Here is a 27,820-nt window from a genome sequence, read left to right as displayed (position 1 = left end):
CTCAATGAATGAATACCACTCTGTAGCACGGTGAATTATTTCCTAACATGTAGAATGCTTGTGCATGGTAGCCGTCAGCTGGCCATCTGCTGCTAGGTCATGGGGTTAGAACAGTACAATGTACTGGCCAACATAAAGGAAGAACTACAGCACCATTATAGACATACAGTAGCATGAATATGCCTGAGGGACTGTCAGTATGTATCTGTTGGCAAACAAAGACACACTTGCTCGATGCAGGGTTGGATCAGTACTTTACCCTGAGCGAGAACTCACAGATGATTCAAACACCCAAGCAGCATTTATCACACTTCGTGTTCTTGCAATCAGCTACTTCCCATGCGTCAGAGCGCATCAAGCCAAAGTCAGATTTACTTTGAAGGCAAAAATCAGATGGTTGGTATGGTTTGCACACACATGCTATATATCAACCAGTTATGTGGTGTACCTCAGTCCTGGAGTCTACTGCATGTTATGACCAATGGCACCAAGTGGTCTTCATCTTCTCCCACATTGTAATGAGCGTCTGACATTGAGAGAGCTGGGTGGGTGCATTAGGAGATGAAAGATCTTCATTTCTATACTCAGTTATGCAATTAAATATCTGCTGAAAGCTTGAAGGTTTGTATCTAAAGTCTGTGGGTTTTCTTCATTTTAATGTGACTTCAGGAAGTGGACAATACCCCGGATAGGCATTGTGACTGACACAAATATTGATTTCTGTTCATGTGGTTGTTTTGCAGTAACCTACCCTGTGCTGTGTGTGTAGATTTCATTCACTAATGGCAGAGCTTTAGAGAGACACTGACAGCAAATAAAAGAAATCCTTTGACAGTTTCATTTCAAAACATATGTCATATTACACAATTCTCTAATCCTACTCTGTTAAATAAAGGTTTACATAAGAGAAAATGGGAGTTTGTGCAGCACTATTGGTATAGTAATCAGGTTGCAGCTCTAGATTCATGAAGTAAATAATGTGGCCAAGAGTTTTCCATCCTGTTTGACACACTTCATGTACATATACTGTACGTATTTTTATCTTTCTGTCAGTTTCCCCGCCTACAGAATGGGAGGCAGCATTTCCACTTTGGCTCTCCTTCCTGTAAATACTCCGCTGGTCCTCTGGTAGGCGACTAAGACTCTGATATTTAAAAACTAAGTGAGAAGTGATATTTCTTTGGCTTGAAGTTATTTCACTTTTAGCCAAGCAGAAGTCTGAGAGCAGTCAACCCACTCTTTCTGGAAAAAGAAAACTAGCCACTACTGTACACTGAGGGTTTTCTTAGCTCTTTTGATCAATAACTGCCATGAGGTAGAACTACTCACTCATGACTGGATGAAATACTTTGTCCTTACTTGTGTTTATGCTATGGTGTACACTGCAGGTTTAAGACTAAAACAACTCAGAACAAACTAAGAGACATCATGAGTCAGAAAACACAAAAAGATAAGAAACTGCAGGAAGTCAAACCTTTGAAAATCAGTTCTTGGAAATGGTGCAATAAAACTGCCTTATAAATTATTGTTTGGAGCACTATGTGGGATTCTTGTTCTGCTGCTCCCCTCAGTAAGATACAGATTTGTAGCTGGTGGGATGAGAACAAATGCTAATCCAGTGGAGATAAGCAAAGACCTGCAGGCTTTTTCCACTTTGTAGGTTTAAGTTTACTTCTAAGGAGTGGTGGAAAGCAGATCTACCCAAGTGTGGTACTCCAGTAAAATTTTTGGATGGACTGCAACAGCAGTTTTCCTGGTTTCCTGGCTGCTCTAAAGCTGCAGGGAAGCAGAGGAGGGCTTCCACTACAATGAGCCTCATCTCCATTACAACAAATAAAGTACTTTCATTACATGTATCATTATTACTAAAGGAGGCAGAGGAATAACGAAACATAAGACAAAGCTAGTGCCTGTGGCAACTTTCCCGTGCTGCACACCGGTAGCAATGCGTTTTATGTATCTAACAACATAGACAGAGTGGGCTACAGTAATGGAATAGGAGTATGGCAGAGTCTCTGGTGGAAAAACCTAGGAAGCATTGTAGAAAAGTTCCTGATGCAGTCTGATCAAAACTCTGAAAAAGAAAATGACTGACAGTGAGGACAAACATGGATTGCCATTGGTTACAGGTGTCACCTTGTTGCTCTTGGACAGGTTGGCATTTGTAAAATATTTGGAGTAGGCTACATAACTATTGCATGCACCTGAATAATGGATTATTATCCAGGAACTGTGGAAATGTATCTGTATCCAACCGTGTTTGTGTAATTACTCTCACGGCCAGAAGATGGAAACACAAGTTCCGTAAAACAGGTTTCAAGATAACATAGGAACAAAACACTGGATGTTTTATCTGGACTAATTTGCTTTGCCAAATATATTTTGGAGGAAGCTCAGTTGCTGCCTGGATTACATTTCCAATCATGGAATTGAGACATTGTTATACTGCACAGACACTGGAGGTCATGGTGGATGGTCCTCTGAGAACCCGGAGAGCCTGATGCAGCCCACTTTGTTCTTTTGCTGCATTCCTGTCAAACATGGCCCCGTCCTGTGCCGATGGCGCTTGGACGTTCCAACTCACTTGGACGGAGAACAATAAGTTACACTGTAACCATCTGATCTGTATCACAGTGGTTATCCACACAAACAGGGGGAAAAAGCTCCGTGCAACAACACCTGGCTTCATCTGAGGAAGAGAGGCCTTTTACATTTAAATGCCTGGAAGTAGCTTGAAATGACTGAAGCCTTCAAAAATGTTTTCCTACAGATAAGTTACATAATGTGCTGTGATCAGATACAGGGAAGAATGACGGCTTTCATAATATTATAGCATAATTGTGGGCCTTTATCAAGCTGAGAGGTTGTTACCGTCAATAATAGTGCTATTATTGGCAGATGAACGTGGGTGTGTAGAGTGTGATGTTTTCACGGAGCACCCCCACCCCAAACACTACTAATACATATATGTTCCATCAAACATTCACTCAGTGTCACAGTAGATCAACTACAAAGATAGGATTTGCATTCAAGACTGAGGATTTACATTTTAAGGTGTTATTGATGTGTTTTTTATGATACACACTCAAGTTGACAGCTCCTGCTAATCCAGTGGAAAGTAGTACAAGCTATTTAAATAATATGCTTCATTATCACATTAAACCTTAGGGTGTATAAAGGAAGCGACGCTGCCACTGACACCTCCAAGTGTCTTTGAGAATCAAAGGGAGCAGTGGCTGGCAGTACAGAGCTGCTTTTCATGAACTTCCATCCACCCATCCTCACTCTGAAAAGTTCAAGCCATAATGTCAAGAAGATTATACAGGATATAAGATGGTGATTATGTGAATATAAAACACCAGTCACATCTATTAGAGTCCTATAGTCAAATACTTCATCCTGAAAGCAGATTGCATTTAGTGGAATTTGAATGGATTTTTACCAGTAAGAATATGTAGATGGTAAATATTAAATGGACTGCTTTTATATAGCGCTTTTCCTGTCTTATCAGCCACTCATCGCAGTGCTTCTTCTGACCACTCATCACTGTGTGACTTTATAGCTGGTGACCAAAGGACAGAGTGCACTGAAACTTGTCTCAAGTGACTTCCCAGCATGCATGTGAGGAAAAGCAATTCAGTCGAGGGTTGCATAGGGCCTTAACACAGCGCATTTATGCTCTTTTTTGACACCACGGGTAGACAAAGCTTGAGCTAAAAGCTGCTGTAAATGCTAATGAAGTAGATCTAAAAATATGTTGGTATGAACTGAATAATTACAGTATATACCTACTTTTTTAGGTGAAACTACAAAGATAATAAATATATCTTATTGAAAATTAAGATATTGGACTTCCTAATCATGAGTAGGAAATTTAGTTTGTATCTTTATGAAAGTTCTTGAACGAATGAAATTAGAGTATTTAAATAGAAAAAAAAAAAAGCCTTTTCCTTTGATGTGAGGTATGGTTACAGTTACAACTCCTCTTCATTTCCCTCTTCACCCAAAGTGGAGGTTTAAAGTAACACCATCAAGAACGCCCCAGCATTTATTGATACAAGTGGACTTTCATGGGAAAATGTCATTTTTTTGGCCCTCTGAGTTTTTACAGACCCGCGGTCTCCCGAAAAGATGACTCAAGCTCTGTTGCACTTTGTGGGTTTGAGTCATGGATCTTTATGTAAGCTTCTCTGTGGTGATGATATTTTGATGAATTTTATTGGTAGCACAGCATGCATATGAAATGTGCTTTTAATGCCCAACATGACAATTAAATGTCTTGCAGTGCCTGATTTATAATTCAGTGGTATTAGTTTCACCTAATCTTTCAAATGAAGCAGGAATATTGCCTTACTGAATTCAGAACAGCTGCTTGTGACTTTTATGGGCTAATTTAACCTTACCAAATCATTCATGTCATAATAGTCACTAATACTTTTCTCAGTTTCATTCAGAGTCCTATTCCTTTTACTTCCTGGAAAATACTGTGTCATTGTTCACCTCCTGAGGCAGAGAATAAGAGTCAGTCCAGACCAAGGTGTCTTGACAGATATTGGCCACCGGATTTGCTGTGAAAATTAATACTGCCTCGAGGATGTTTTCAAATCTTACTAGTGACCGCCCCTGATCTTTACTCTAGCACCACCAAAAGGCCAAAATTTGCACTTGCACAAAAAAAATATATGAAGTATCTGATAGACACAAAATTAATTAGCTCATTCATGCTCCCCTGAGGATGACTAATTTGCATTTTGTATATTTCATAAGCTTTCCTCTGAGCCACCTCCTGGCCAAAACATCAATGTAGTTCACAAGATACTGTATAGCATAGTCTAAAGGGCTTCACATAAGCCAGGTTTCCATCCAAATTTAGCACTAATTATAAGCAAATTTCCAGAAGCAGTCAATAGAAAATGCTAATTAATGCTAATCAATAAACATTTCCATCCACTAAGATGTGAATTTCAGGAGTTGAGTGCATCAAGATGAACAGCTGGTGGCACTAACTCTCCAGTTGTACGCCATTAAACCACTGCAGAATAAGACGCAACGAGATGACGTGATGACGTATGTATTAACCCATTCATACCGCAACATTGCCCCTCCCACCGGCTGCTGCGTATGAAAATGATGAGGAATCAACAATGCTGCGCTACGCAGCAGCCGGAAGGGGCATCCGGTATAAATGGGTTAATTTTAGAAAGGTAACAGTCTCTGTCTGCTGCTTTTTTTGTCCGTCAAGTGGCATCGCAAGTTTCATAGAAGTTATTTAATTTAACAAGTCTGTGTCCACACTTGGTCACATTTTGTTTTTACAAAGGAAAGTGTAAAAACTTTCTCAAAAATTCATGGTGTTTCCACAAAAACGACAAAAGTGTTCAATTTTTGCAAAAATTTTAAATGCAGGTGGATGGAAACAGTTATGACTGCACTGATGTTGAGTTGCTTTATCAACCTTTTCTAGAAATAGAAAGTCATCCCATCAGAAAAAAATTAAAGATGCTATGATCACAAAATTCCACAGACAGTGGCTTTAAACATGCCATAGGATAAAATTATGGCCATCAGTTATAGATCTAAGAAAACAAAAATGTATCTAAATATATATTCTGTAAATTCCACAAAGCTTATCTACCTAGTTGCTGTAATGTTCTTGCTTTAGTTGCAGAGCAAGAACATCATAAAGTCAGTCAGTGAATGAATTTTGATGACTCCATTGCATTTCCTCTTTGACTTAGATGATAATTTCTGTCCTCTGACCGACCTGCTCTGCCCCCTCATCCTGTTCAAATTTAAAATATATTAAATAACCATGAAAATGCAATTTCTATGTGACGTTACTACAGTATGATTAGAGATTACATACATAATCTTTAAGCCTGCAGTTGTCTGGAGACCATCTGGCAAGACAGACAGCCCCAACCCCAAGGAAATTAAATCTACTTTAGCAGACAATAAAGGAAACACACAATACACCTACACAAGAAATCCTCCTGCCTGGCTGGTATTAGTCCAGGTGAGCTCAGCAAGCATTTTCAGCCCAACACTCCACTCTGGGGCCAGACAGTGCAGTCTGTGGCCTGCCTACAGCAGAGCTGTCTTGTACAACTCATTGAGTTGTCTCTCCTGTGGAAGGAGTACCTGAAAGACTGACATACTAAGATGTGACTTCCAAGAGTCCAAAGAAGCAAGGCAGTGACCTATTATCGATCCAGCAGAGGTGGGACGCAGAAACTGTTAAGGAACATGAATTCAGCATGTTCTCTGCGGATAAACTCAACAGGAAAGAAAGGAAGCCGCTTGGGTCAAGTAAGAAATACAAGTGCTGGACTCTTTTGTGCATAGCTGAGCCCAACAATCAGTCCATTGAGAAAATCACAGCAAGTTTACTTTTTATACATTACAGGTACATGTGTAGTACTATATGAAAGACTACACAATTTTAGATAACACTGGGTGAGAAATGTTGGACCAACTGGAGAATTGATTTTAAAATCAGGCTACCAATTATTGACAAATACAGTATTTAAATGAGGCCCCTTAGCACAATACACAGGGAAACTGCTGCAGCTGGAACAAATGACCATCTCGTAGGGTCATTAGTGCTAGCTCATTCATACAAAATGCTTCATTTATTGTTGCTTTTCATTAAAAAAATGTCTCTGGGTTAAGGTCCACATATGTAAACCTTGATTAAGAATGCAGAGGCTCTTAGGCACACAATCTTGGAGGTCCACTCTCCACACACATGCAATCCAGGCTTTAAATTATAGGTTGTCAGCGGAGGCCACTATCTGTTGGAAACACCTGTAGCTTATACAGGATTTATGCTGACAGGTTACAGCCAATGGTCACAACTTGACGGACAATATCAACACCTGTAGATACATTCTCTCATACAGGATTTACACCACATAATTGCAACAGTACTTCCCTTGGCCAGCAGCGACAACATGAACCTATCAACCTTCAGTGTGTAGCTGAACAGCATAGACAAGAACATACTGCCCCACTTCCATCAGGTTCTATGACTCAGATTTCTCCATAAATCACAAACATTCATACTGCTTTGCATAGGTAAACCTATAACAAATAATAATATATATAACCTGTATTACACAGGATTTCCTATATAATCACACATCCTGGAATAGTGACAACAATAAAATACTCCTGTGCTTTCCAAAAAGAACCAATGTCAACTACTTCTCATTGTACAAAACACAAAACCCTGGAGACAAGAATATATACCTTAGCTTAGGACAGTCTATTATGTGTGATTAACAATATGAGAGAGAGCCTACCTCTTCTTTCTGATCCTCCACTACATCATTGAAGTCCAGACTACGTCCTCCTCTGTTGCCAGCACTGATAAAGAGTTCAAGCGTTGTTGCCTCGTCCTCGTTCTCAGTTCATTTTCAATTCTCCTCATGTGGGGAAAATAGTTGAAAAGTAACCTACTCAGGTGAAGGTGAGGGTGGTGCAGTTAAACAGGTGACTATCGCAGGGCTGGGGCTGAAGTAACGTTAGTGGCGACTGCCGCGTTACAGTCTTTCTCCTCCTCCTCGACTTTAGCATCGTCATCTCCATGCCGTTTGCTAATGCTAGCATTTATCTGCTAGCATGCTAGTATCTATCTGCTAGCATGCTAGCGTTAATCTCGACTTCTGAAACAAGTCGAGATAAATGGTATTTTGTCCGAAATTCAGTTTCTGTGTTATCATTTTCCTTGCTGGCCTTTCTCTTTACTGCTCCACTGCTCCAACGTTTGTTTTCCAGGATGTTTTTTATCCGCCCGGACGACCGGCTTTGCCGCTAAATTTCCACGGTCACCACCTGACCTCTGCCCTGACGCGTCATCACCATGATACGTACACAGCCAGCAAACCAGTCGTAATACTTTTCCTATTTGCAAATAAAGTAACTGTTCATTCATTGGTTTGCATTTGAAAACACGCAAACTCAATTAATTGATTTGATTTGACAAAAAAAAAAAAAGCAGAATGACTTGGTGAGGGTTTGGAGGCCCCCTAGAGGTCGGAGGCCGCCAGGCACCGGCCCAATCATGCTTTCATGTATGTTCCAAAAATAAGAAATGTATATATTTTAAATGCCTATCTAGGGACCACTATTGTAAATTAGCTAGGATGTAAAGGATGTGGCACATGCCATTAGTTCATGCTATATACTTAAATAAAAACATTGAATAGGTTATCACATTATAAAAGGAGTTATGGCTAATATTTTAGCAAACTGATGCCAGTTTACACATCCAGTAGGCAGAGAGCAAAATTATGATTGATTAAGAGGCATGTTTGTGTCCACTTGATTAAATGATTCCCAGCCAATACCATAAATGAAACCGACTCCAGCTCAGCTATACAGTATGCAAGTCAGGTATTAGAAATTATTAAACCACCATAGCTCCAACCAGGCATCCTCCCTTATGACTGAATTTTGCAATTTTGTGGCTCCAGCAGCTGCCAACATCGGAGCAGTAAGCCAAAAACAAAACTCATTGAACATCCATTCAGAAAACATAAATTTAAATAATTTTAAATGGTTCTTAATGAAATTACATGTAAAAATTGACATCATTGTGGAGATCCTAAACTCAGGCAAAGAAGCCCATCGATGCCCTTTGAAGACTCCCCACATGCAGACTGTTGGCAGACACTATATCTACAGCATAGGGGCCCCAATTAGGTTGGTTTTGGGGCAAGAGCAGAGCACTGTATAGTGTCTTTATGTGAAGTTTAAGGGGATTTATAGTTGCCGGAGGTCTCTTTTCCCCTTGGGGACCTCAAACATTTGTCTGGCTAGCCTCTCATAATATTGCGCCTCTGATCATTTATACTGGACATCTTTGCTCGTAATTGCAAATGGCAGTCACAAGTAACAATTTGAAAGCTTTGAACTTTCATATCCAGATATCCTTTAACATGGCCTCATTAAACTGCACACAGCACATTTAGAGAGACAAGATTCTAAAAATCTAATAGTGGTGATCTGAGCTCTCTGTAGACAGAGTGCCCACTCTATGCAGCTGTGGGTAAGTTAGTTAAGTTTTGATTCATCACTTGGTGTGGGCAGAGAAGTGATCAGACACTGGGATTTAATTTAGGCAAATGGAGTGAGTCTATGTCTTCTCAGCAGGGGGGTGTGAAGCACTTTTAGATTTAAGCTGGTTAAAAGCAGTTGGATTTTTCATTAAAAAAAAACAAACAAAACTAAACACTGAAGCTTTTAGAAACACATGTATCATTTGCGATATTTAAACACACTCCCTCAATGTGTGCATGCAAAGTGTGACATACTAAAGCCAAACAGAATTTCTCCCACTGATGACATCCGCAGACGCCAAATGGATCTGTGTAATAGCTGGCATTATCATTACATAATGTGCTTAGTGGGATGAAGGGAAGGCAGAGGCAGAGTTTGCATCTGATGAAGCAGAACTGCTGCTAACTTAAAACACTCGATGGCTCCCGTTGAGAGACAGCACCAGCAATAATAACCCATAATGTGAACTGGCTGACAATCTAGTACGCTTTGTTAGTGCTGGGTTAGTCACAGGAAAACATGGGACACTACAGTGAGTCATTACTACTGCATGACAGCTTGCAGATAGACTCTTAATAGGATTCTACTGTGCTGGGCACGGCAGCGCTGAAGTCACTCTTTACATTGAACTGAGCATTATGAGGCTCATGGGATGTTTTCAAGTGGATTGATGCAGCCCTCTGTTTTGCAAAGGTCTGAAATGGGTTTTGGTCCGGGTTCGGCAACAGATGGCTCCACAATACACTTCATTCTCCTCTGCCCTTACAGGAATACACATTTTTTAGGAGGTTATCCCATTGGTCAGATACCAAAATCATTCACACATTACTGCTAAACTGTTTGCTAATAGCAGCTGCTTTGGGAGAATTGTTATTCACCTGAAGCATCGTCGGTATGCTGTTCGGAAAATGCCTTTTATCTCTCCACAGTCCGCTGAGGATGTCAGCATGGAGTATTGTCATGAATGATTTTGGTGTCTCTGATTTAGTCATGCAAGTCTTGAATTTATATTAATCCAAAAAGACAAAAGATACAGCAACAATCCTCATATTCTGAGTGTAAATTGGGATGGTACATAGGGAAATATTGAATTATTCTTCTCCCGCAGGCGACAACTGTGCTGCCATTTCATTTTCTGACATTATCATGTTTTTGTGGATAGGTGTTCTCACCGGGCCACTGAGAAAATTATGCGAGCTTAGAATGAGAATTACTCCAGTTTTATCCTCATTACAAAGATTGTTTGTTTTAGAATCAATTCTATAATTCATTTAATTAACTAAAAGGCTTCACTAAACTTCACATTAAAATCCTATATGCAGAAAGCACTGACCTCTAAGGTTTTTGAAAGGTACATGGGCACAGTGCTGTACAAATGTTTTAGGCCCTTTAGGCTGTATGCATGGGGTTAATTTGCAAACACACAGCCAGAGTCATAAAGACCTATCTTCAGCAACAAGAGGAACAAGGAGTCCTGCAACAGATGGTCTGGCCCTCACAGAGGTCTGATCTCAACATCACAGAGTCGGTCCGGGATTACATGAAGACACCGAGACAGCCTAAATCTATAGAAGGACTGTACCTACCTGCCAAGTACCTTTAAAGGCTGTGTGCAAGTACTGAAGAGAGCTGGAGCTAAATAAAAACTGTGTAAATATGCCTACATATAATATAATATAATGGCCATTACAAACATTGCAACAGACATGAAAATATATTGTGTTGCAGGCCAGTCGAGCTTCAACATGTCTGTAACACTGTATATCCCTGTGGATTCATTTCAGTTTGTGACACGAACATTTTGTCATGATTTTCCAGACATACTAAATGATAGTGTTTTATTTCTGCTGCTTTTCCTTTCGGACCACGTCTGTCAAATTGCTGACTATCTGATGTTGCTGCTAACTGGCGTTAAACCTAACACCATCCACACTTTCAACAGTGTGTACAACTGTGTCTACATCCTTTTTTCTATCTTGCGTGAGTCACAATCTCAAAGATGTCAGGAAACAACTGAGAAAATTCTGTCGCATTTCACAAACCTCAACTAAATATAGATTTTACTTCCTTTTTCTGACACATCGTTTTGCTCAGCTCCCTCCTGCTCTGACTGCACCTCACCAGTTGACATCTACAAGCAAACACTGTAGCTCAAGTCTTGTACTGAGGAGACAGCAGTAGACCTGTGTGTGCATACATTACCACCACCACCACCACCACCACCTCCCACCAACCCATCCGGCACTGCCCTGTCAACAGATACCGCTCTGAGGCTTATCTCTCAAAAAACACAACAGCCTGCTCTGTCATGTGGGTCACACCGGCTATTTCTCCTGGTCCCCGGCAGGGATGTGGCCCTCTACACCCACCGTAAACAACCACTAATTGATGTGGCAGAGATCCGGATGTCCAATTGGGTCTGATTACCCCCTCTCGCAGGGGAGCAGGGACACTTGGTGGGTGATGCACTTTTCCGTTTCAATTAAGCTCAAGTTTTAGTCAGGATGAATCAGATAATGCTGCTGTTATGCAGATTAACCAGCAGGTTCTTAGCGAGGATTGAGATGTCCCTGTGTGATTTGGTTCATGAGGGAGTACACTGCCACGCCGCTCCACCCCCCCTCCAGAGGACGCATGCAGATACTGGATCAAGTCCCGCAGGACCATGAGCAGCCAATTTGGGGCAGCGCTGGCTCTTTTAAATCACAAACAACAGGAAGCAGAGAGTTCCCTCCTCTTATTTCACACAGCAACAGAGTCAAAGTTAACCTGTGCAGGTTTTCGAAACTCTAACAAATCACAGCGCCGCTTGTTGCACTGCCAGCAAAGAGAAATTACTTTACCTCAGTGTGTGACTCATACGTATGAGGCCAAGAATTATCAGATCAACCTCACAACAAGTGTGTTGAAACTTTATCAACCCATACACATGCTGAGCTGATAAGGCAGGAGAAAGTGGTTAGAAATTCCACCATTCATAATTGTTATTCTTATGAGCCCGTTGCCGTCCAGAGAGAGCTGTTTCTCTGCTCATAACTGATAGGACGTGTTCCTGGCTTATATACTGAGCTTTTTCTCAAACAGCCTTGGTTTCAGCTGTCCTTCAGCAGATCTTTCAACGCTCCATATTATGGGAGCAATATAAAAGGAGAAATCCTTTCACGGTACTGCACAGCATCAGCCTCTAATGCTTGTTGCATACTCCACTACTTATTTATCAATACTTTTTTTTTTTTTTTTTTTTTTTATTCTTCAAGCAATGTTCTTTGCTGTACAAGGTTGTGGCGTCAAAATCTTTTCAAATAATAAAGAATTAAGTTGATTTCTCAGAGTTCTCACGTCAGAGTTTTTCTCCCTAATCAAAAACACGTACACAAACACAAAAAGATAATCTGTCTCGGTGCGTTTTGGTCCATTGAGTCTGTTTGTACAAAGAATTCCTTACTGGATGACTGTGAAGCTTTGGTGCAAAATGAGGCATTCTGGAAAAGACCTGATGATCACTGATGATATTTGACTTATAAAGCTGCATTGCACCTGTGCACCTGTGACTGTCCCAGGATGAGGTGATGTTTTCTGTCACCACAGGAACAAGGAAAATACACGAAAACCTGAGGCAGGAATGCGAAGTATATCACCTGTGGTGTGCTTTGTTGACGCTAATGTACAGTAACTGATAGCAGTAGACTTCCTTTAAAGTCACATGTGCTGCAGGAGTATATTGTTTATACACCTTAGGTTTGTCCTCCCATGGCAGCAGCAGTAGCTTGGGATTATTTGGGATGTTGCATCAGACCCAAATGGCCACTTGTTATTTATTTTTTCATTTATTCATTCTAGTGCCTCCAGCCAACACCAGTTGACTCAAACATCCAATATCTTTTATTTCCAATTAATTCTAATTACATTGACAACACTTTTCTTTTCCTTGGAGTCGGAATCGTAATTATCCTTCATCACTGATGACTCTTCAAGTGATTGTAAAATCATTAAGATGATGCTGTGGCAGATGTTTGTGTCTAATTGCCTTATTAGCAGGGAGGATGGAGAGAAGCTGTGGTTTGACACTTACATAAACCTGCACTGTGACTGATCCTCAACTGACACCTTGGCAACAAGTAAGTTAGTAGCTGCGCACCAACAGCAGTTTGATAAAGTTACAGAAACTGTATGCACGCCACAACATCCCATCACCTGTTGCATGTATCCAGCCACATTTAGACTTCGCTGTTGAATGCATATTGGATTGCTACTGTTACCAAGAAAAGCCAAGTGTAAATGAAACCAAAAGGCATTAGATGGAATAGAACCAAAGACACGTTCTATCCAGATGTTTTAAAGGTCCACATCTGTCTTTCCTAGTTGCATATGTAACCTCTGAGACCTCAGTGTGCTTTGATCTAAGACATATGACGTGTCTTCAAATGATGTCTAAAGGCAAGGAGTTCATACCCGTTGCTGAACGGCTCCACTCTAAAGTGGGGTTGGAAGCCTTTGTAGTCTCTGTATGATGAAGTGTACACATCAGGTAGGGGTGGACAGTTTTAGGCAGAGGCTCCTCACAGCCATTCATAGTGTTGCATTTGGATGTATACACGAAAAAGTGAAAAAACGGAAAAATCTTGAAAGAGAAGTTCCAACCCTGCCTTGCTTCTGCACCTCGTCCCTTTGAAAACGGCAGACGATGGTAAATGGACTCCACTTATGTAGCACTTTTCTACCTATAAGTGGACAAAGCGCTCTCTCATTCACCCATTCTCACACGCTGTCAGTCACCCATCTGCATGCAAGGTACTGGCCTGCCCATCAGGAGCAGCCTGCGAGCAGGAGAAGCCCGACATTTGGACAGGAGGAGCTGGGATCAAACCGCCAAACCTCTGACTAATGGTCTGTCTCCTGATCGACAGCGGCTCCGGTCTTTGCTGAAGTTATCTCTCTTATGCTTGGCTGCACGTGGGGACAACAAGTAGAAAGCACTTCCTGTGGTTTCAGTACTTATGGTCATGTAGAGGCTGTAAGCTGATACTTTATGTCTACACTCCTCTTGGATCTGCAACCAAGATGGATTTATTACCTGGCTCACAGATGCATGTACCTGTAGCTTATTGTAAATGAGAGTGTATGAAATATGTATTTTCTCTGGGGTTAACAGTAACATTTACTACATAACAAACGCCAGGACAGAACTGGATGACTTTTTGAAAAGCTTCAAAAACAAGGGCAAGAAGTACCTCCTTGCAGTTGGCAACAGTTCCCAAGTGCGGTAAACAAAAGCGCTAACACCCTCAGAAAGTCACATCCCTGTGCAAAAGTCAAGTGTACCACAAATCGAGGGACTGCTCTGACAAATTAGGAGAACGCATCTCTCCATCTCTTTTTTTCCCCCAGGGACTGAAATCCTGGTTGCCTGGCAGAGGTCAGAGAGCAACATCTGCCAGGCCCGACCTAGCTCCCCTGCACTCTACCATCCCCCCTCCTGCCTGTCCAGTTCTGGATTAGAGATGGCCTAAACCTACCCCCCCCTCTCCGCATGCCACTCTGCATGGATTAAGTCTTAGAGAAGCTGCCCTGCTGTCACACATTAACCTGCAATCACAAGTCTCTTGTGCGGCAAGCACACGCGACGAACATCTAGAACGGGAGTCTGATACAAACACTCTGTGCGGTGTTTGCACTGTTTTCGTGTACAGTGAGAGCAACACGTCGCTCAGAGCGAGCTGCAGCCGGGCCAAGTTCAGTGGGAACCGAATGCTAAAACAGAGACTAATTCACTGTTTCACTAATATGTCCGATAGATCCTGAGGTTTGTTAAAAAAAAAAAAAAAAAAAAAAAGATGATGCAGGTAGCAGCAGCTTTCATTCTGGCACTACATTTATTCGATTTCTCAACACTGGTGCAAACGCATCATCTGTCTGTGAAGATATTTGCTGGCAGTGAAAATGGTTTCACAGTATATAGAGGTCTTGATCCATCTCTGTGATATGTTATTGCTCTAATAGCCCTTCTGTGTGCCATTAATTCCCATTATTATTCAGCCACTCGAATGTGTTAGATTTACGGAATGACATTCAGCAAAGGCTTTCTCAAAGGAGCCTCCCCTCTGTGATGAAGACAGATATGGACACACACACACATCTTTATGCTTTGGAAAACACAACAGACCGACAGGACAAACACTAATGCTCACACAGTTGGAACTTGCCCGTCTTGCCACAAGCCAGTACAGTATGTGGACGAGCTTACAGATGCAGACAGACTCCGCTGAGCGCAAAACTGCGACTAATGTGAAGCTTCATCAACAAGCGCTGAGTGATTCAACCTGGTTAGACCGACCGACAGTACAGACTGAGCGTCCCTGTACACACTGGGGATATGAAAAATGCACACATACACTCGTTGGCAGACACATTGCAACCGTTTGCTTCAGTAAAAACACACATATCATCCTTTCAGTTGGAGAAGGAGAGAAGAGGAGGAGGGAGGGAGGGAGGGAAGGAGGGGGAGCTGTATCCTTTGCAGCAGCAACAGTTGGCTGTCTGACGACTGAGAGGCAAAGAGTTGCAGCACAGAGACACACACATGGGGGACACACAACATGCATGCACACACACAGACAGACTCACAGACACACACACATGCAGAGAGAGACACACACACACACACACACACACACCGGGCAATCGGAAATAGAAAAAGATGGACGGGGAAGCTGAGAGAAGAAAAGGTGACAGATAAAGCCACAAAGCCACACGGCTGGAGGGATGCCTGGCAACCGGTGGCAAAAATGGAGATGCAGTAATAAGAGAAAGGGAGAGGGAGAGGAAGAACTAAAAGGGATAGACACACACATGTAGACATGTTGGAAAACACCATGGTAAACAGTAGGACGGAGATACCAAAAAGGGGAAATCATCACTCACTTGAGTCATCTGAGTCGTATCCCTCCACATCAGGCTCCTCGTCCCTCCTGCCGGCCTGTAAGGAGGCGGAGGCTCCGGCACAAGCCCGGTCTGGGTTGTCCTCATTGGGGCGGTCACTTTCGGGAGTGGCGGCGGCCGAGGAGGTGGAGAGGGCAGAGCGCAGGGACCCGGCGTGGGGCGCAGCAGGGGGGAGGCCCCGTGGGTAACGGGGGAAGTAGTCAGAGATCTGCTTGATGGGCTGGATGGGGCCAGGGCACACATCAATGGCCATGTGCTCCTGGATGCTGATGGTGGGTTTCTCGCCTTTGCGTTGTGTCATGCATGCGGTCCAGCCCGGAGCCTACTCCCAAAACCAAAAAACTGAGAAAAGAAATTAAAAAAAAAAAAGAAGATAAACAGACCCACCCCCCTCGTACTCCTCTTCCTCCTCCTCCTCTTGCTTCCCTGGAAGAGGTGGGTGTTGTCCTGGGTGGGTGCTGTGGTCCAGGTGATCTGTGGATGTCACCACACTGGTCTACATGGAGATCTGGAGGCTGCTGCTGGTGCTGCTGCTGCTGCTGCTGCTGCTGCTGCGTCTTCCTGTGCTGTCCTCAGACCCAGACCATGCTGTCTGACAGCCTCACACACACTACTACCTACCCTCCTGCTCTCTCCTCTTCCTATACCCCCACACTCTGCCCACGTCTGTGCTGCCTATCTGAGAGAGAGAGCAGAGAGAGTGGTGTGTGTGTGAGTGTGTGTGTGTAAGGGAGTGTGAGGGAGAGGGAAGGGATTAGAGAGGATGGGGGGGAGGGATCAGCTGATGTCACTGCCTAGCAACCGAGTGGTAAACAGGAACCGTCGGCTGAGGTGCTTAATTATGATATTAACCCCATCCATCTGTCAGTGGGAGGGAAGATCCAGTGCGGTGCCGGACTCATGCACGTGCAAATGTGTGTGTGTGTGCGTGTGTGTGTGTGTGTGTACACCTCTGGAATGATAACCTGGACAGTGAACCATGAACTGATGTTTTGTGTTTGAGAATTATGTACAGGATGTTTTTTGTTTTTTTGTACTTAAAATGAGTCTTTTACACTCTTTCACCTGAACACGTTTCAACTGTAAATATTCAAATAAAATTAAAAATTACAAGGACAAAAAGGTGCAGAGGGGACCGCCCCGGCCAAAATCTCCCCCAAGGCCCCAAAATGGCTAATACCACACCTGCTTCCTGCCACTTCTCTGCCATCACACCCTGATTTTTCAACACACATATTTTCATTAATTCTTTCACTCAATGACACTTGTCTGTTTAAATGCACAGACCTATTTGCCCTTCCTGATGTTATCGCACGTTACTTAATTGCTTTCCGTCTGTTTCACTTTAATGGATTGCAGTGGAAATCTGTGACGCTGTACACTTTCACACTTGTTTAATAAACATAATATTTCCACATTTCACCATCCGGCTTCACTAAGGCAAGACCTTTGTGTAAGATTACACCTGTCCTCTCATTGTACATCAGTGGTACTAGATCCACAAGCTATCCCACAGGACTTCACACATACAGAGAAGAAAACAATTAGTTTAATGACATCGCTTTAGGGGATTTCTGGATAAAGATGCTCCAGAGTCAAACAACAATACAAACACTTACCCCCTCCTGCAAAAGATGCATCTGCAGCTTAGAATCCAAAACTAGGAATATAATTTCTTTATATTCATAATATATCAAAGTCATTTTTTCTCCACCAGGCACACTAGCAAAGTGCTCAGACACTTTAAATGCAACTTACATTGCATAACTCTCTCAGGAGAGGCTGTACCTGCAGATTTACTGAGAATCCCATTCACTCATTCACAAACTGAACAAACATGTCTGCAGTGAACAGATGACGCAGCTCCCTCTTGTGTCAGTTGTTAGCAACAGGTTACAGCTTTCTGAAGATTGAAATTCAGAGGCTGTGCCCCTAACAGATGGTTATATTAGTTTCATAAGATAATTTGACACCAGATGAATAACTTTGATGAAGTTTGAGCTTTTGCAGGTGGTGGTGCTCTTTTCAGCTGTTTCCTGTTCACTACCTGTGCTACCTGCCTGTGTCTTCTTCTATTTATTCTAAAGCAAAACAGGAACACAAAAGACATCCCTTATGTGTTATGAACCAGCAAAGGACACTTGACATCGCTGCTGTGGAAGTGATTTTACCTCCAGAAAACGCCTCTCTTCTGGTGCCTTTCGTAACAGGTGGCCTCAATTAAGTCCCGTGGCGTCCCCACAGGACACACGCTGAGGATTTCCTGCCTGTCATCAGAGGTGACAAAGTCATTCTGATAAACATCAGGTCCAGTGGATCAGTTTATTTTGATTTGGCAAATCATCCGCTTCCAACAAGGTAATAAGATTGGACATTGTTATTTTTGAGGAAAAAATTATAGTAAATATTCTTTGGTAGTTTGTTGTGACTGTAAAATCGAGGACAGAGCCTTTCTTAAAATTTCATCATGGGAAAGGTTTTTTGTGAGTTTGAAGATTAAAGGCTTGTGTGGTTTGTGTGTGTGTGTGTGTGTGTGTGTGTGTGTGTGTGTGTGTGCGTGCGTGCGTGCGTGCGTGTGTGTGTGTATGTTCACACATACACAATGGGGGCTTTAGAGAGATGTAGTGAAACCACAATTGCTTGGTAATAATGCAGTGAGAGATGGCAGTGTGGGACTCTGGGGTATTTAAAGTAGCCCTCTCTTAATCCCCAGCCACACTGAGGCAATTATCTCAAATAAGCAGAGAGACAACAGTAAACACAAGTAGAGCAGCAGGTAACCCTTTCTACAAGAACACAAAACCGAAGAAATCCATAACAAATAGCATCAGCTTCAGTTACAGAATGAATACAAGAATAAATATAAATTCTTCCTTCCTTCCTGTACTTTGTGTTTCCAATATGGTATGCATTTAAATCCTCAAACTGTCAAACTGTTACTTACTTTTCTTACATCAGGACAGAATAGTTTGCAGATACAAATGACTTTTGATAAAAATGCAGATTACAGTTTACGGCCTCATGACCCTTCAAATTGACTAATTTGTATATTGTTCAACCCGGTCTCAAGGCGAAAGTGTTTATACCTGTTCCAAATGCACACACACAAGCATGGGGCAATAAGCTTCTCATAGTTTCCTCCTCGCTGCATCACACTCCCTCCCTGATCTCTCCTCCAGAAGTGTGTTCTGTGTGTCTTGGTAGCCACAACGCAAAGAGCTGTACAAATTTGGAAAAACAGAAAGTACACATAAAAAGCAGCGCCGGTAGTTGTGTGAAGATAAGCTAGATAAAAAAAAAAAAAAAAGAGTTGAGAAGTTCAGACACTGCCTGCTTTCACATCTCTGCACACCAGTCCAATTGCTATGTAAAACAGGAGTAATTGTTTGATCGTTCTGTTTTGATGAATCACAAAAGCTGTCAAATGCCGTCACGTTCTGATTTTCCCCGTCAGAAAGTGGGTTTCAAATACATTCTTTGAACCATAATGAAGCCTTTGCACTTCATCTTGAGTCCTGTGGTGTATATAAATAATCTTTTGCCATGCCTTCCTTCACTTCCCTTTAGCTCTAAAAAGTCACTGTACTCCACAAGCTGATGAATGTTTTTGTACAACTAATGTGTGTCTAAATAAGTAACTATTTCTTCAACATATCAAAATAGAAGGTGACGATATGTCAGTATTGTCATTAAAAATATCAGTTATCACAGGTTCAATAATGATAAAAAATAAGCTGTATTCTATATTGGACTTTTCTGAGCAAACTTAGTGTGTGTTGCGAGCTGGAAGCAGCACACTAACGTGCAGGTGATTGGGTTAAGAAAGAGCACTTTGATTACTGATTGGGTATTTTGAAGTTCCTCTCCAGACATGTTTTAAACTATGTAAAAATACTCTAGGTTTGACAGGTGAAAGAGCAGCGCGCATCAAGATAGTTAGCGGAGGACACGCCGGAGAGAATCAGCCACATGCTTGAGCCTCAGTCAGACCCAGACTCAGGAGTTTGTTGTGACCAAACAACAGGCAGACGTATCAGACCTTAGTGTAGTTATTTGTTTATGCTGTTTGTCAGCTTGTTAGCTTGTAACTGGCAGTGGCTAACACAGTGTTAGTGGTTGTGCTGATGCAAACTCTTGCCCTCTGTGCTGACAAGGTTTCGGTGACAGGTGTGTATCAGGTTGGTTAGCATTAGAGGAAACATCAGACAGACTCAGCCTCATGTTTGAGCCTCAGTCAGACCCAGACTCAGATGAGGAGTCTGTTGTGCATCAAAATTGGCGATTATCAGACATAACGGTTAGCGCAGTCTGTTATTTGTTTATGATGTTTGTTAGCTCGCAACTGACAGTGGCTGATACAGTGTTAGTGGTGGTGCTAATGCTAACTCTCACTCTCTGTACTGACAAGGTTTCGGGTTTATTTTGCCTCACCCTCTGTCTCCACAAATTGACGGGATTGGGTCCTGGCGTATGAAAACCCATGTCTTGTCTTACATAAAAAAACATTAACGATAACAAGGTTAAAAACTATATTTTCATGGGCCTTTAAGCTCACTGTGACTCATTCTTCCCCTGTCCATGTCCAACGTCTTGACAAATGTGTGTTACCTTGTTTGTTTTGCTTGCGTTTCCTGTTTCCTGCTAATGACAAGTCACAAAGTATTGTTCAATTTTAAGTGCACTCTGGTGAGTCACTGAGAGTTTTGTCATGGAGGGGCCAGACCAGTCTCTCTCAAACTTAAATTAATGTTCTTGGGGTCCAAAGGTTTCAATAGGAAACAGCTCAAACATGAATATACTGCTCACTAAATATGCCATACAGGGCAGATGATTTCCCTTCTGAGGCTGACTTTATGGAATAGTTTGTGGAGATACAAACAGCCTGGTGATCATGTTTTCTGTGGGTAATGATGCACACCAAGCAATTTCAATTTGGATACTAATGGCGTGTCATCACCTCGCTGCAACTGTAGCATCCAAATGACAGAAAAAAAAATGTCTGTGTACCTGTGTAAGAAATAATGAGCTGTTGAAAGTTATGTACAGAAGCAGATATGCATGTCTATAAAATATGTTTCATTGTGCTCATCAGTTCATTTTATTTATTGTATTTTGCAACTGTGGCAGCAACACAGTGCTCACTAATGTCATTTGCGAATACAGAAGCAGCTGTGTATTTATGAGGAACATTTTTTAGGATTAGATCAATCAGATGTGATTTTTTCAGGACATCTCAGAATAGGTCTAGTGGGACTATCTGAAATGACCTGAAAAATCATCACATTTTATTGTTCTAATCCCACAAATGTTCCTCATGAATACACAGCTGCTTCTGTAATCGCAAATGACATTAGTGAGCACTGTCTTGTTGCCACAGTTATAAATACAAGGACTCCCAAAACACATCATTATTAAAAGCCACATGAAACATTTTACACAACAAGGTTGTGTTCATGGCCTGTTTTGAAAATTAATCTCATTACTGACGTTGAAAATACCTGGAAATTCTTTTATGATGTTTTTTACTGAAACTGTTGACCAGCACTTTCCCTTCAGAAAAGGACAGAGTTAAAGGCTGAAATGATGCACAGTTCAGATTTATCCAATTTACTTCATGAGCGCAGTCTTAATTCAGTTGGGTTTTTTTTTCTTTTCGCTTTTCAGGCAACTGTGCCACGAGTGCACAGTAGCAATTAGAAAAGCCAAAGCTGATGGCTTCCTCACAGAAACTACAAACAATCCAAATAATCCCTTCACATTTCAACTATTAAATCTTTATTTAGAAATAAAAATGGCATAGAGGTTCCTCCGTGCATTGTTTCACATTAAGTTTTTCATAAGGTTGAAATGCTTGTTCCTTGTTTGATTCTCTGAACATTAGTCATGAGAATTCCCCATCTGTTTGTTCTGACGGTCATGATATGGTAAGTCAGTCCTTTAGTGTCATTCCAGTCTCAGAGATGCATAAAGGCCTCAAACTTTTTGACACCAGAACATCGGAGGGTCCTGATCATTTAGAGTCTTCTTTTCTAAAGCTAGCAGCTGATTTCATTGCACAACCTTTGACGCATCTTTTTAATCTCTCTCTGTCTCTCTCTGGACATGAACAAAATTCCTCTTATATGGAAATCTGCCTTTGTTCTTCCCTTGCTTAAAGGGGGTGACCCTACAGTATTAAATCATTATCGGCCCATCTCCAAATTGTCTGTGCTGGTTAAGCTTCTGTAATCCCTTGTGAGTGAACTGAAATAGTTCTTTTGTCTTAACAATATCTTATATGACTTTCAATCAGGTTTTAGGAAAAAACACAGCTCTACTACAGCGGCCTTAAAACTATTAAATGATTTTATTCAGTCTTTAGACAACAAATAACATTGTGAAGCCCTTTTTATTGACTTATCTAAGGCAATATTGAAGCAAATCAGTGTAAGACTGTCAGAAAATATCTGTTGGTTTTAAAATGATCTGTCAGGCAGATCTCAGTGTGTACAGGCAGCAGGTATCGGTTGTAGCTCCCTTAGTCTAAGGGCGCACCCCAGGGATCGGTCCTGGGACCACTCCTATTCATTATATATATCAACAGTCTCAATCAAAATGTTCCAAACGCAAATGTCCACTTTTATGCAGATGATATTGTGACGTACTGCTCTGTGTCTACACCAATCAAAGAATCAACAATCAATTGTCTCCAACAATCAAAGACACTGAACCTTCCATCTATCACAACCTTTCAGGGCTCTGAGACTGAATCTGTATCTCAGTACAAATATCTAAAATATCTAGATTTAGAATTGATGACTGTCTCTCTTTTACACATCATATTCAGCAATTGGTGAAAAAACTTAAGTTTAAATTGTTTTTTTACTTTAGGATCAAGTCATGCCTTTCCTTTGAGAACAAAAGGAGACTTGTTGCTACCATCTTCATTTTATACATGCATGCATATTCATAAGGTGCTAGATACCATCAACCATGGAAAACTGAGGTTTAAAGCTTTTACTCACCTTTGATCAATGTATTTTCTGGTTGGATTATCTACTTTGTCCACCTGTAGACTTAATCTTTGGCATGTTCTTATTTGTGAGGCTATTCTTGATCTGCTGGCAAGTTATTATGCTCGTTCTCAGGACTTATTCCTACTGTCTGTCCCTAAAGACTGTACTGAATTGTAAAAGGGTGTTTAGGTATTCTGCTCCCTCTGTTTCGAATCAGTTGCAAAACTACCTGTATCTCAGGGATCTTGGCTCACAAGATGTAGTCATTTTAACTGACTTGGAGACAGAAACATCTGACTGTAGATGTTTCGTCTGATTCATATTGCCTGTTTGATCCCAGATATTGATTTCTTGTAATGAATGTTTGATGAATTTCTGTAAGGTATTCTTTATTTTCATTGCAAAGTGTGTGTGTGTGTGTGTCTGCCATGTCAGCCTGCTAAAAATGCATAGGGCACCTTCAGCTACACTTCAAGCTGATCTGAGAGGGAAAGAAAATTACACCGCATCACCCAGTTTGTATTTACTCTTCCCACAAGTGCTCATTTTAGTGCAACAAATGACATGGTGCACCATGAAATTACAGAATGGGGAAAAATCCACTTGTGTCCAACAAAATTAACATGTTGCCCGACCCAGGTCACTGCAATCCTTCTACAGCACAATAGGGTTTTTTTTTTTTCTGATAATGAGGCAAAGTGCATCCCCGTCCAAAAGAGGAGGTCTGGACAATCAGATTATTATCTGTGTTCACTTGGCATTTTAATTGTGTGTGTGGCAACAACCAAACAATTATAACCTGATGCTTCAATCATGCATCTTAATTCCAGTGTTTAAGAGGGTCTTTGTGTTTATATTCTAACTTGACCTAATGGAACAAGTGAGCTGGTGTTTTGTTGGTGCTCAGGAGGAAGGAACATGCCTGGAACTCCACTGAAACTATTAACTCGTAGTGTTTTGCAGGTTTTTATCATAAATTATAACTGTCAACAGCAGCTACCAAGAGCCAGACTCCACTTCCTGTAAAGCTGTTGTTCCACTGGCTTCTGGCATTAAGTGTTTCTTTCAACTGTCTTCCCGAAAAAATAAATTTTTTTGATGAATACTTTTTGAACCGAGCCTGGAAGTTACATTATCTTCTGTAAGAAACTGGATCTTATTTTTAGGCCATAAATTGTATCAGTATTAATGAACCTAACATTGTTCTTGTTGAGTTAATAGCTGAGATCTGTGAAACATGAGCACCATCGCTTGAAGTCACACAGTCAGAGAGGTTTTAGCAAATGTATCTACCTAAATGATAAATGGTAAAATTAATAACCAAACAGATGTAAATATTCATCAGAGTTTACAGACCGACTGCCTGTTTTAACTTTGAGCTAATGTTCTTGCCGTAGTTGCAGTGAGAGATAATTACTGACATTTCAAGTGAGCTCACTTTACTGTTTTACCTCCAGATTCCAGAAGTTACTTATGATAACTTATAGAAACAACAGCAACGACCAAAAAGAAAAAATATCCAATTGAGCTTTGAATTACGATTTATTGAGTTCATTGCGGTGCATCTAGAGCATATTCTGACAAGCAACACTCTCTGTATGTATGACAAAAAGAAGAAAATGTTTGTTGAAAAAGTTTCTCTATGTAATGATTTTGGTCAAATTAAGTGAATAATTCTCCAGCCAAACAGACCTCCCTGCTCTCTGCGAGCCCATTAACTTTTATTGTGAGTTTCATTTTTAATATTAGTCTTTAGTCAGTCCATATTTCATCCAGCCTGTGCACTCTGCTGTTTCTGACAATGTGCGTCTGTTGGCGAATGAGCTGTTGCTGCCTTTTTTAACCAGCCGTGTCCTTGATCATTAAATATCTGCAGAGAGGGAAGTAAATGCGTCGACTGACTGTATTGACTCCAACTTCCTCCTTGGCTGCTCACTTGTCTCCGCTAAACAACGGTTAGCTATCTGTTGGACACAAACAAGCAGCTTTGTACACAACTGTGTCCTAAAGCAGTCTTTGTTTACGCCGTTTTTATTCAGAGAAAGAGTGCACATAAAGAAAAGGGATAAACAATCTTTCCCTAATTGCATGCCATGTCTGGAGAAATCTGATTAATGGTCTCTTTACAAGTGCTCCAAGGAGGCTCTGCCACTGCTGTCACCCAGGAATTCAGTGTAAATGAGGGAGTCAAGGGTAAGAGTGACCTTTTCAAATATGCTTGTTCATAATGTCCCATACTCACGCCTGAAATTCTGCCCTTCATTTTAGCTGCACATGGTTCAAGCACACAGACACAAACACAAAATTACTCTTCTCACATCCCACGTCAACAGGCGCATGCATTGAAGTTTTAGCTTTATAAAACTGCTCTGAGGTAGAACTGCTCTCAGGACAGAAATATCATTTAGTGGTAATGGCTACAACTTTAATACTAGAGGCTGTTTTTCACTTCCTGTCTCAAAAACGAATGTGAGGCAACGTTCTGTTATGTACGGTGGAATGAAAATATGGAATCCTTTGCCATCTAGATGTTACACATTCAAGGAAGCTATTTGTAAGTTTTGCTGTTGCTACATAGCTAACGTTAGCATTAACAGCTGTTTACTTACCAGTCTAAAAAAAATGCTGCGAGTTCAGCATCAAACTTTATTCCTTCACTGTCCATCACTGGAAAGCAAACCTCTTGTTTTGCTTCTATATCTATCACTACTTTTCTTCTACTGAAGCTAGCATGCTAACCAGCTAGCACCAGTCACTGTAGTGTCCAGTCTGCGCTGAAGAACAACAATGTTTGAAGCTCTTGGCAAGACTGGTAAGTAAATAGCTGTTTATGCTAACGCTGGCTGTGTAGCAATAGCAAAACTTACAAATAGCTCTTTTAACAGTGAAAAGAAATATCTAATGGCACAGAACACCATCTTTTGTTACGTAATAATCTGACCATATGATCATTAAGGAGAAACTTTCTTGGTCATTTTTCATTTTTGATTCATTTTATTTCATTAGTAGTTATTAGTAGTTTTATTGTTGATTCTTTTCTTTTGTTTGTTTGTTTGTTTGTTGTTGTAGTTTGCTTGTTTGTTGGGTTTTTTTTTTGTCTCCCTCCGTCTTGGATTTTAATAAATTTTTTTTGCATTATGATGTTCCTGTAATGTTTACAGGAAGAGTATAGTTGCTAGCTTGGCAATGATGGGGATTCAAATAAATAAATAAAATAAACAAACCTCACTTGTAATCAGATTAAAACAGGTAGGCAGAGCCAAAATTTCACTCTTGACTTTAAGAAAACATGCTGGAACATTTTCAGTGGAACCAACTGTACTCATGGATTTTATGGTTCTGGTAAATACCCAGGATCCAAATAGATCAAGACCTCAAAACTCCAGTTTTAGTGTTTTGTATTTTTCCTCTTTACATGTCCTTACATGAGTTCAAACACTGATTTTTATTCTCCTCAGGTGCTGTACAGTAAAACAGATCAACATTATGTCAGACACTGCCCTTCAGTGTCTGACATAATGTTGAGACTGATTTGATCCATTATAACTGGCTTTCAGGGACAGAGGCAATCTGTGTCCTTCCTGAGCTGCATCAACCTGCAGACTGAGAAACAACAAGGCCTGTGTTATGCTTATGTTTCAAATTGAAAATAAAGCACTCATAAAACAAAAAAGATGTTTAGCTGTCAGGGTGGATTTTACTGGACTTCCTGACAAAACACCGAATACAGTATTTTCAGGGTATAAGAGTTTTCAGTTTTAGATTTAAATTAATTGAGTGTCCCTGCCCTTCAAACATCCACTGCCAGTAAAGTCTGTGTCATCTGCCTCAGGTGATGTCTACAGTCATTTATAAAAGATTCATATAAGAGAGGATACACAGTAGACCTGCCTCTCATCTACAGTATATGTCTGCCAACCCTGCCCTCTGCTGGTGACAACATGCGGTGGATCTTCTGCTTCTGCAAACAAATTTGGTTTTAGTATTCACAGGAGTGTGCTTTCCCTCCACACAATCGTTGAGTGTGCCTGCTCCCTGTGTTTCCGGGAAAATTGAAATGGATGATTGAAACATTGTGGAGTGTGGACGAGAGCCGTTTGTGACATCGTGAGCTGAACTGATGCAAGTGAGCAGCTGGCACGCCTGCTAGTTATTATGAGCTGTTGCTTCCCAAGACCCCGTGCCTGCTCCTGGTGATGGTTTTAAAGAGCACCTACCCCCCCTCTTTAGGTCTATCAAATGTATTGTCATGTATTGAATATTATATATTGGGAGTCTTATTTTTGATTCTTCCTGATCAAAACTTTCTCCTAGTGCTGTTAAAATGTTTATTCATGAGCCTGTAAACAACAGGCCACATAATTCCTCACAGGCCTTTGTTACTGTAGTTATGTGGTCATGTGATAACAGAAAAAAAGCACAAGTGTTATTAATTATATTAATGATGGCTCAGGTCCATTCAGGCGTTCCAGTAAACACTGTGAGTGAGCCAGCACTGATGAGCCCTAAATGGGATCCACCCATTATTAACGTCATTAGTTACGCCTGTGCTTTTCCTTTCGATAACATCTGAAGCTGTCCACTGTGAAAAGGCCTGTCTGGACAGAGACTATTGTGCGTTCATGTAGGTTTTTCTCCAATGAGCTCTTGAAATGACTAACGGAGAATCGTTGTAACTGTTGGTACGGTGCAGTGTTGTGTGCAAAGCTCAGCAACTGCAACCAAACAGGTTCCACTCCAAAGCTTAGAGCATCTCATAAACATTACGACTGGTTTGCTTAATGGCGCCTCAGTTCCATCACATGTCCAGGTTACCGTTCCAG

General features: G+C 41.2%; 1 protein-coding gene across 1 annotated transcript in view; it reads right to left on the bottom strand.

Moving 5' to 3' along the window:
- Window positions 1-16,680, bottom strand: part of doc2b (double C2-like domains, beta) — a 108,370-nt gene extending 91,690 nt beyond the window's left edge. Inside the window, exon 1 of the mRNA XM_023430887.2 lies at window positions 15,985-16,680. Within this exon, the coding sequence (XP_023286655.1) occupies window positions 15,985-16,303 (319 nt within the window). The 5' untranslated portion in view covers window positions 16,304-16,680. The remainder of the gene's footprint in view (window positions 1-15,984) is intronic.
- Between the last annotated feature and the right edge of the window lie 11,140 nt (window positions 16,681-27,820).

This window comes from Seriola lalandi, unplaced genomic scaffold (assembly GCF_002814215.2).
Source record: "Seriola lalandi dorsalis isolate HSWRI2012SDOR001 ecotype SW California unplaced genomic scaffold, Sedor1 jcf7180002054914, whole genome shotgun sequence".
In the NCBI taxonomy this organism is placed as follows: Eukaryota; Metazoa; Chordata; class Actinopteri; order Carangiformes; family Carangidae; genus Seriola; species Seriola lalandi.
Note: the sequence above shows the minus strand (reverse complement) of the source record. Positions and strands in the feature narration are given on the sequence as shown.